This window comes from Manihot esculenta, chromosome 14 (genome assembly GCF_001659605.2).
Source record: "Manihot esculenta cultivar AM560-2 chromosome 14, M.esculenta_v8, whole genome shotgun sequence".
Taxonomy (NCBI): domain Eukaryota; kingdom Viridiplantae; phylum Streptophyta; class Magnoliopsida; order Malpighiales; family Euphorbiaceae; genus Manihot; species Manihot esculenta.
Genome location: NC_035174.2, coordinates 8648037 through 8658452, shown reverse-complemented (window position 1 = coordinate 8658452; position 10416 = coordinate 8648037). Strand labels below are relative to the sequence as shown.

At 35.7% G+C, this 10416-nt stretch overlaps 1 protein-coding gene across 1 annotated transcript; it reads right to left on the bottom strand.

Moving 5' to 3' along the window:
- Positions 1-4219: 4219 nt before the first annotated feature.
- LOC110600346 (VQ motif-containing protein 8, chloroplastic) lies at positions 4220-5288 on the bottom strand. Its single transcript, XM_021737183.2, has one exon. The coding sequence runs from the start codon at positions 5166-5168 to the stop codon at positions 4524-4526; it is 645 nt and encodes a 214-aa protein (XP_021592875.1). The 5' UTR covers positions 5169-5288; the 3' UTR covers positions 4220-4523.
- Between the last annotated feature and the right edge of the window lie 5128 nt (positions 5289-10416).

Genomic DNA, 10416 nt, shown 5'->3' with positions numbered 1-10416 from the left:
CTCTTCATCAACTCGGCCAGTGAGGTCGGAGGTTTCCTGCTCAAAGAACCAAAGAACTCGGCAGAGGTTGTTCCCTTTTGTATGGCCTCTACCGCCCTTCCTTCGTCGAGCTCGGGAATCTGCAGGGCCTCCGTATTGAAACGGGCGACATACTCTCTGAGAGATTCACCAGCTTTTTGCCTAACTGTTTCCAGATAGCTTGTCTTCCTATTTGCTGGCACCCCGGCTACGAACCGGCTGATGAAGCGGAGGGCAAGGTCTCCAAAACTTTTAATGCTTCCGGCCTCCAGGCTGTTGAACCATGCCCTCGCTGGTCCCGAGAGCGTTGTTGGGAACACCTTGCACATCAGAGCATCTGACAGAGTTTGCAACTCCATGAAGGTCTTATAGTTCATGACATGTTCTCTCGGGTTTCCAGCCCCATTATAGGCCGCCATCGGCGGCATCATAAACTTTTTGGGAACGGTCTCCTGCTGCATTACCTTTGAGAAGGGAGAAGAAGTAGGCAAGGAGGTTTGACTCTGATCTTTCTTACCTAGCTCGGCTAGGAGCTGCTCCTTCAACCTTTTCAGTTTTTGGTTCATTTTCTCGTCTTCTGGGTTGGATCTTTTGCCCAAACTACATTCTTCCTCCTCTGTTTCAATTCCCGTTTCCCTGGTTGTTTCAGCAGAATAGTCGTCCACCTCTTCATTTTCTATCATCTCTCTTGCCCTTCTCCCATGGATTCGGGCCTCCGGTTCTTCCTCTTCTCCGGCATCGTGGTTGTTAGTTTGGAGGCGGATAGAGGTAGGTCGGGGTTCATCGGTTCTGGGTTCCTCCACTACTGGGAGTGCGTTTACTGGGGTGCTAAGTCCCCTTTGTTGCATTATCTGCCCCAACCAGTGAGCAGTGGTTTGTAGCTGGAGAGCCATGGTTTGAATGTCTTGGTTAGACAGGGTCATGGTGGGAGTATTCCCTGCCAAGCCTGGCGAGGGATTAAGAGAGATGGGTGTTTGGTTATTCAACGTCGTAGGGCTAGAAAAAGAGAACTACTGCCCCTCTTGGGCGGAGCTTAAGTCATTTGGAATATTAAGGTTACTTTCTTGGTGATTTGCCATTGTGGATCTCAGTGGGTTTTGAAAGTGAAAACTCCGGTGATGAAAAGATCTCCTTCGTTTCCCACAGACGGCGCCAATTGATGATCTGAGATCCAATAGAATAGGGTTTTTCAAGGGTTTTGTGTTACAGAATAAGGCTTAAAACTTTCTGAGGAGGGGACTCCTCTTTTATACATTGTCTTGCTTGCTGGTGACGTGTAAAGGTCTCTCCAGGATTGGGCCACGCGTCTCTGCCATACAGATTCGGGTGTACTAGGGTATCATCTGCCTGTTACATGCGTAACGGCCTCTGATTCTCCTCATGCGTACGTTCGAGCGGATCTGCCAGGCTGTCTGGTGAGTACTGTTCTGGACCCCGGGCTGGGCCGAGAGTTGGGCTGGACGCTGGGCCTGAGAGGGGTCTGCTGGTCAGGGATCAGGCTGGACTGAGTGAGGAAGCTTGGTCGAGCCCGGCCCGGAAGCTGGAATGAGCCAGGCTTGTTGGGGGGTATCAAGTACGTGGGCCTCTGTGTCATGGGCCTTTGGCTGTGGTCAAGCCCCTGTTCTGGGGTGAAGAAATCCAGCGGTCATCAATTTGAATTTTTTTTTTGAAATGAAAAAGATAATTTGAATTTAAAATTTTAATAATGCTATAAATGTATTTAATTAGTATATAATTCTATAATTTATTTTATGAAAGATTTGTTGTTTGAGTCGATAGCAAACAATTAAAGAACAAGAATTTTAGATATGAAGTTTAAAAACATGATAGTGATTGAATTAAAAGTTAGAGTTGAGGAATTTGAGGGAGTGGAACGGAACTGTTAAGAAGTAATTTCCACCAAGACCAAATCACATGTTGCAGGTGATTATAAATAATTTTCCACGTGGTATGTGTCATCAGGGGAAAGTCTTTTTCATTTAATTTTTCCCTTTTTTATTTTTTCAAAGCTTTGATAATTATGAACTAGGGTGGTTAGGGTGGTTGCGATTTTGTTTTTTCATCGAAAGATAGATATGATGAGAGAGAGGGCACTAAGATTCAAAAATTACAACTTTTCATACCAAAAGAGAAAAGGTTTTTTAAGTAAAAAAAAATAATAATAATAATAGAACGACTAAGGCCAACAACTAGTCTAAAACCACCAAAACACACAAAGGTCAAAGATCTCCAACGAACCCTAGCAAGCTGGGATGGAGCGAGTTTTGTCACCGTTACTGCCTAGAGCCAAGATCAATGATAGGCACTAATAAGATCGTGGAAGAAGAAACTCCAATCGAAGTATCAAACACTATAAAAAATTTATTCTGAGAATTATTCAAGGGTCACTATATAAACAAAATAAATAATTGTATCATCGTATAGTTAAAGTTTTAATTTGACCTGTAAAAAGAGGATACTAAGAAGAGCTCATTAATGTCTAAGGCTATAAGGATCGACTGTTTGAAACACAGAAAAAAAGCTAAAAATTTTAAAATTTTTTATATTATTTAAAAAAACATCCTCCATACATAATTAATAATAGATTTAAAATTATATCAAAGCACAAACAGATTAAAAAAAAAAAAATGGCCATCACATATATAAGAGGATATTTTTGTTGAATTTCACGTCCGTTTGGAATAAGTATAATATGTCTCTTATAAGAGTTTTAGATATTCGCTAGCTTTTTAATGAATTAAACTTGACTAAAATTTAATATAATATCAAAATCTTTCATCCAATATTAAATTTCTCTCAACGCATACAACAACAACGAGTGTAAATGAGCTGTGGATAAGGATCCGCTCCAGCATATAAGAAAACTAAAGTAAAATCAATAGAGAAATAAAGCCTGAAACAAAGGCAACTAACAATCCACTCGGGGAGAGACTCGTCATGGAAAGAGGGATAATCCATACTGTAAGTAGGGGAGGAGACTAGTTTTAGAGTAAACCTAAAGGAGAAATGAATCTAAAGAAAACCAATTTGAAATTGAACATTATTAACACACATTTAAATATATAATTAGGTTTATGACATGTTCAAATTTAAAAGTAATATGTATATTTATTAGGTTCATTTGAAATTTATGTATTGTATATCTATTATTCAAAATTGTGTACATAAATAAGTAATTCAATATAGTTGTTTTTTTTTTTCTGAAATCAAATACAGTTTATATATTTTTATAATAATATTTTAAATTTTTATACATGTCACATATTAAATAAATATAATTTAATAATTCATTTAAATATTAAAATTTTAATATATAAATTAATTATTTTAACTATATTTTATGTAAATTGTTAAATTAAATTCTATAAAACCAATTGATTTTGTTCTTTTCCATGAAAAAAAAAACAAAAACAAAAACAAAAAGCGCGCATAAAACAAGAGCAGAAGCAAGCAAATATAGTATAATCAAAACAAAAATAGAAGATACAGCCCCAAGCAACGAGACACAGGCAAGATGATGTAATAATTAAACAAATGATCAGCAAACCATATACACCACAACACTAAGAACACAATCAGCATCCAAAAACACCATTAGAGGACAACAAAATTGCAACACCTGGAGAATTATCGAGTACCGTAGGCCAATTATCGGAAAGACGTTAGAGGAATGGAATTAGCTTCTCTTAAGAAAATAATCTTCGCAAACCAATTACATAAGAGACATTTGAGTTAATGGAGCAGCAGTGCGATCCGAGAGTCAGACACAAGTAGCATTATTATGGATGTTAGGGGGAGAGGAGAGAAGCTCCAAAGCTTTACTAATAGCTTTGAGTTCAGCGCCATTTGAATCCTCTATACAAGCTGGACAAGAAGATATGCAAAGAAGGTGTCCCCTTATAAGTAAAACACATCCATGGCTGATCCTTCTGCATTCCAACTCAAACAAGAGTTGGGACGTGGCTACCATGCTACAGACTGAGGGTCTAGTACGAGGTGGATTGGACCAGCATCTTCTAGACTGAAGAGACAAGCAGGTTATAAAGTGCTAGAAAAAGTAAAGCATGGATCGCCTTCATCCAAAACGAAGGGAGAAAGAGAATAATAGAGAAAGGTCCATGATTGAAACTTTACGACAAAGCAATTTCTTGTCGCTAGTTTTGAACTGAGAACTCATCTAATTATGATTAATGCCATACAGTAGCAGAAAGATCAAAACTAAAAGTTTTATTATAAGCATTAAATAGTGATATCATATCATGATTAACTCTCAATATCTAACCATTGTAGATAAAACGATAATCGCTTTGAATAATTTCTCTTGTGGCCTATAAGAATGAATTGTATTAACATAAAATTTACATTATTTGATGGATGCCCATCTCTCTAAATTTGCAAATGGAAAAAAGATAAGGGAAAGGAAGACTCCAGAAAACAATATAAAAGAATTTATGGACAAGGAACTCGTTAATTCACTAGCGAAAACTTTGATCCTTTGTTTCACGTCAATATTCAGGTAGCCCTTTCATGAACTCCATTACAGAAGGAGATATCGAATTCCCAATGCTTGGCGATGCATAAGCCACGTCAGAATATCTATATACAGGCCTGGGGGAGCAAAAGAAATCAACCGAATTTGGGGTAAAAAGTGGGATATCAGCAAAGCAAGGATTTTTCGGCGGATTAAGAATCGGTGAAACGTCACCAGCACCACCACCACCGTAATTCCCATCAGTTGAAATCGGAGACGACTCCTTATCATCACTACCAACACACGTTAAACCCTTATTGTTAATAAAGCCACCGCTCTCTTTCCCTTGTTGGGTTGCCTTTGTGGTTTCGTCATTCTTAGAGCTGGAAAGACCCGTGAGTTTTTGCACCAAGGCCATGAAATCCCTGGCTTGCGTATGGATAACCTTAGGCGAATGCGTATAGATAATAACCGGTTGATTTCGTCCCTGCTTGACTCCTGCTGCAGCACCAGCAGGAGCTATTACAGAAGCAGATGGAGGAGAAGAATTGGACGTCGTGGAAGAAGAAGAAGAAGAAGACAGCTTGTGAATGAGGTGGGATTCTTTGTTGATCTTCAATGGAGATGGACGGAGACCATTGATGATGTTTTGTTGGTGATTAAACTTTGCTGGGCTCATTATGGCTGCTGAATTCTTGGAAACCAACAAAGCAAAACAAGAAGAGAGAAAAGGAGAGATATATATATATATATATACAGCAACTTCAGACGCAAGAGCAGAAACAAGAAACAAGATTCAGTTTTCACATCGAGTGATATTTGTTAATAAATAAACATATATATAGAAGAAGAAAAGAGAGATGTAGCAGTAGCCAGCGATTCTGACCGTTGACACAAAGGGAAGGTGTTGAGATGTAAGGGTTTAGCGGAAAACAGTTGTTAGACGGCAGTTTCCTTCTTTTGCTATACCTAATTTCCCGGCTGGCTTTGTCGCCTTTTGTTTTCTTTTATTAGTGTCCTCATCTCCTTAAGATCACTCCACGAATAGTTTAATCTTTGCTTGAAATTAATTAAAAATATTATTGACAGTAAATATAGATACACATTAAGTTAAAATATTAAAAATATAAACTTTTTTTTTTTTAATTTTGCCACTAATTAGTTATAACAATATCTATCAACTATCGAGAATTATGTTTTATTAATGAGTTGTTGAGCAATTTGTGCTAGTTGAGCCACTTGTGGATGATTCCATGTTCATGAAGCTAAGTTGTTAGAATAAAACTTGGCTCACATAATGCAACAGCGAAATCAATTTGCATGAATTTCCTTAATTACAAAAGTTAGAATTTCAGGAAAAATTAATTAAATTTTCTCCAACAACTGTTCATATACCTAGCTACTAAATATGTCTAATTTATTTGATTAGTCAGTATAGTTTTTTTCTTGTTATTATTTTATTTTTAATTTATCACTCATAATTGCAATATTATATATAAAAACTGATAGATTTCAGGTCATCCAAAACCTAAAAATAGAAGCTTAAGCATCAATGCTACCTAGCTATTACATATTTGTAGATCTTTCCTTCACCTGAACTCTTTCAGACAAAAATTAGTAATCTCAATAATCTGAAATGTTATGTTAATAAAATATTTTACTGATAGATTTCAAAAATATAAGACATACAATCCATGAAAATCAAGAAACTGTAAAATAATTACATTTGTGTTTATCGTTGGATGATTGAATTTTAGTGAGGAGATTTGATCCAATTGATGAATTTTAACAATTTAGGATGAAGATTGTCTTTTTGGGCTTGGCTTAGATTATGATTGTATGAAGTTGTTCAAATTTAAAAAGTCAAAGTCAAAATCAAAAGTCAAGGTTTCAAAGGTCAAATTGCAATGATAATATTTTAAAAGTAAACACAGATAATTACACTTTGAATTTTTTTGTTTTAATATTTATGAAAGTCAAATTGAACTCTCTCTCTTTTCTTTTTTCTTTCGTCTTTTATGGACTATTTTTTTTTTTACCAGTTGGTTTGTAGTTACTAGCCAATTACTGGTTAATGTTTGCAAATATTTAATTTAATAATTAAAAAAAAAAGTAATTATTTTTAAAAATATCTCAACACTATTCGTTATATTATATAAACATTCCATATGATATAATCTTTAATGAATCAAAATTCTTAAAATAATAATTAAAAAAAATACTAAAACATAAGAGGCCCGATTCACTACAGCATATATTAAATCTAAAGGAAGGATTCCATATATATGCGCTGCCATGGTCGTCTTTCATTGCTTCTACAAGGTGAAACCAATCATCTCTTGAATCCAATTTAGAAAACACAAACTACTGAAAAGCTTTAGGAGATCAAACAGCCAAGAAGAACAAACAGTGATTCCACAGCCATGAGAGGGTAGCCCATAGAGGCTTGGAAGCTTGGTGTATCAAACAAAATTACAGAAAATATATACACCCTCCACTTAGAAGTGGTGAGCACAATCTATATCTAGGAGGAGTTTTTCTGGTTCTCCCAAAAGGTAGGAGATATCACTTTCCAACAAAAGAAGAAGAATATTTTCTACAGAAAAAAAAAAGTGATAAAAATTTATAAATTGAATCAATTTATCTTTTTTTTTTATATAATTTTAATAGGATAACTTATTACCCATAAAATATTATTTGATTTTTATCTATATTTTAGATTTTTAAATTTTAAATAATTTAACTTATTATACTTAATATTTTGTTAATTTGAAACCCATTAAATTTATTAAATAATTTAACTATTATTTATAAAATTATTTTAAAAAAACAAAATATATTTTTCAAATTTAAATAATTTAATATTTAATTTCAATCACATAATAGAAATAAATAAAAAAATAACTGTATCTTTTCAACAATAAAAAATAATATATAAAAATAAATTATGTAATATGTGAATAATTTATTTTATAAATATTTTGAAAAAAATAAAAAAATATAGGTGATGATAGCTGCTGTGAAAATAATATTTGAGTGAGGGGTTCTTACATTTTATTTATGGTAAGTTGATTGATTTTTTAGTTCGTTTTTATATTAAAATCTGATTAAATATTTATATATAATTTTGATAAAAAAATTAAATAGTATAAATATTTATATGAATTAAAATTATAAAAAATTAAATAATATAAATATTTAAAATATGTTAATTATTTTTTAATAAAATGAATAAAAAAATTTAATTTTATAAAATAAAAAATATTTTAGTCGATTAACATTTAAAATAGAAATAAATTAATAAATTTTTAAAATATCGAGGATTTAATAATAATTCTTCTTTTATTCATTTAAAATTATACGAAACATAAATAACCCTAGCTAGAATCGTGGTTGGAGGGTGAGAGGGTGTTTGAGGGCTACCGTGAGGAAAATTGATGGAAATACAGGGGTGGATTTTATTTTATTAGAATTTAATATAAAATTATACTCTTATTTTTCAAAAAAATTTTTGGCCCGTGCCTCTCGCAACCCTTCTCTCTCCGTTACGATAAAAAAAAAAATTGTAGGTAAAATTATCTTTTAATTCTTGATGTAAAATATAATTAATAAATTATTTTATTTTATTTTATTTTTAAAATTTAAAATTTTTATTTTTAAAATTTAATTTTATCAAAATTAAATATTATTTCATAAAAATTTTTTTAAAAAAATTATTTTTTAATCCCTGAGATTTAACGTAATTAATACTTCTGTCTTTCTATTTTGACGATCCAAAACTTAAGTCTTTCACTTTCTTTTCCGTCCAAATTCATAGTCTTTCCATCCAAAATAGTCATTTGTGACACATAAATTGACAAAATTGACTCTCTCTAAAAGTTTCTGTATTCCAAAATCACGTAATCAAAACCCAATGCCTATTTATTGTAGATTTTTCTTTTTCTTCTTCTTCTTCCTCATACTATTTTTTCAACTCTCCATTTTCAAATCACCAATCCTCTACAGCTCGTGGTGCTCATTTTGCTGCTCAAATTCTTTTTGGTCAATTCAATCTTGCAAATAGCATTGGTCTAGCAAACACAAGCTTGGCTTTATTTGGTCGAGCTCACACTACAAGATTTATATTGATCACTAATGGACTTCAACAACGGATTGAAGTCCGTTAGTGATACTAACGGTATGTACAACAGAACAGGACGCACAGTATTCTCCACTAATGGAAGTATATACCCGTTAATAATCCGTAAGTGAAATACTAACGGATATTTTTACTGTTAGTAATCCGTAAGTGATTTAATTATTTTTTAATGTAATGTGTTTTCACTAATGGATCCGTTAGTGAATTTTAACCCAAATTACAGTAAATGAGATCCCTAAATCGTGAGATTGAGAAATCAAAATCTCTCTGAGCGTCCAACCTCTCTAGGTCTTTCATCGCTGCCGCCATCCATCATCAACCGCCGCTAACCATCGTCCGCTGCTGCCAACCATTGTCTGCCGCCATCCACGGTCTGCTGCCATCCACCGTCCACAGATGCGTCCTTCCTCGGCATCACAGTTCATAAGTGTCGTGAGATTGAGAAATCAAAATCTCTATGAGCGTCCAACCTCTCTGGGTCTTTCACCGCTGCCGCCATCCATCATCAGCCGCTGCTAACCATCGTCCGCCGCCGCCAACCATCGTCCGTCATCATCCACGGTCTGCCGCCATCCACCGTCCACAGGTGCGTACTTCCTCGGCATCACAGTCCACGAGTGAGCCCCTCTCTCTCTCCAGTCTTGCCATTATCGACGTTCACTATCCACAGGTGCCCTATTGTAATACCCGGCTAGACTCCGGTATCGGAATTCCTACCGTCCAGTGGAATCTCGGATGTCGGAAGCCTCTAGTAGGGTAGAAACATGTTTTCATAAAATGTTTTAATGTTTTTCATGGTTTTAAGTAAAGAGGAAATGAGTTTTTGAATGAAAACAACCTTGGAGGAAAACCCAGGTTCGGCCGCCGAACCTCAAGTTCGGCCGCCGAACATGCAGGCATTTCGGGTGTGCCTTAGGCCCCCGAAGGCATAGGTTAAGGAAAGTCCAGGTTCGGCCGCCGAACATGGCATGCATGCAAAGGCACGTTCGGCCCCCGAACGTGGCCTGGCCAGCCACTATAAAAGGGTCCCTTAGCCGAAAACGGGCGAGTTTTTTCTCCCCATTGTCGGCCAAGGTGAGCTCTCCGCCGTTCCTCACCAATCCTTGAGTTTTTCCTTCAAATCTTTCAAGATTTTCACAAGTTTTTGCTTTGTTTTGAAGATTTTCGAGTTTAAAGCAAGTTTTGGAGCTTTGAGGTTCAAGAACTCAAAAATCTCCCACCTCCGAGTTTAGGACGTCTCTCTCTCGATCTTCAAGAGGTAAGAGCCGATCTTAAGCTCATTTCATGTTTAAAGTAAGTTTTATGCAAGATCTATGGGGTAGAATGCATGTTTAGCTCATAGTTAGGTTTATGAGTTTATGTTGTGTTTTTTAGCAATGTGTTGTTATTGTGTGTTGTAGTTGGGGTTTAAGTTAGTTTGAAGCCCCTAGGAGCCAATGTATGTATATTTGCATGATTTGAATGAGTTATATGCATGATGGTATGAGTTTGGAGGCATTTGTGCATGTTTGAACCAAGTTTCTGCCCTTTGGGAGAAACCAGGTTCGGCAGCCGAAAGGACTTTCAGCCGCCGAACCCTCTTGTGGAAGCAGCCTTCGGCTGCCGAAGCTTGCTCCCGAAAGGAGACTTTCGTCTCTGTCTGGGAGTTTCGGCCACCGAAAGTGCCGCCGAACATGCATGAGTTTCGCCTCTGTCTAGGAGTTTCGGCCGCCGAAGGTGCCGCCGAACTTGCCTGACTTTTGGCTCTGGAGGGACTTTCGGCCGCCGAACCTGCCGCCGAAAGTGCCCT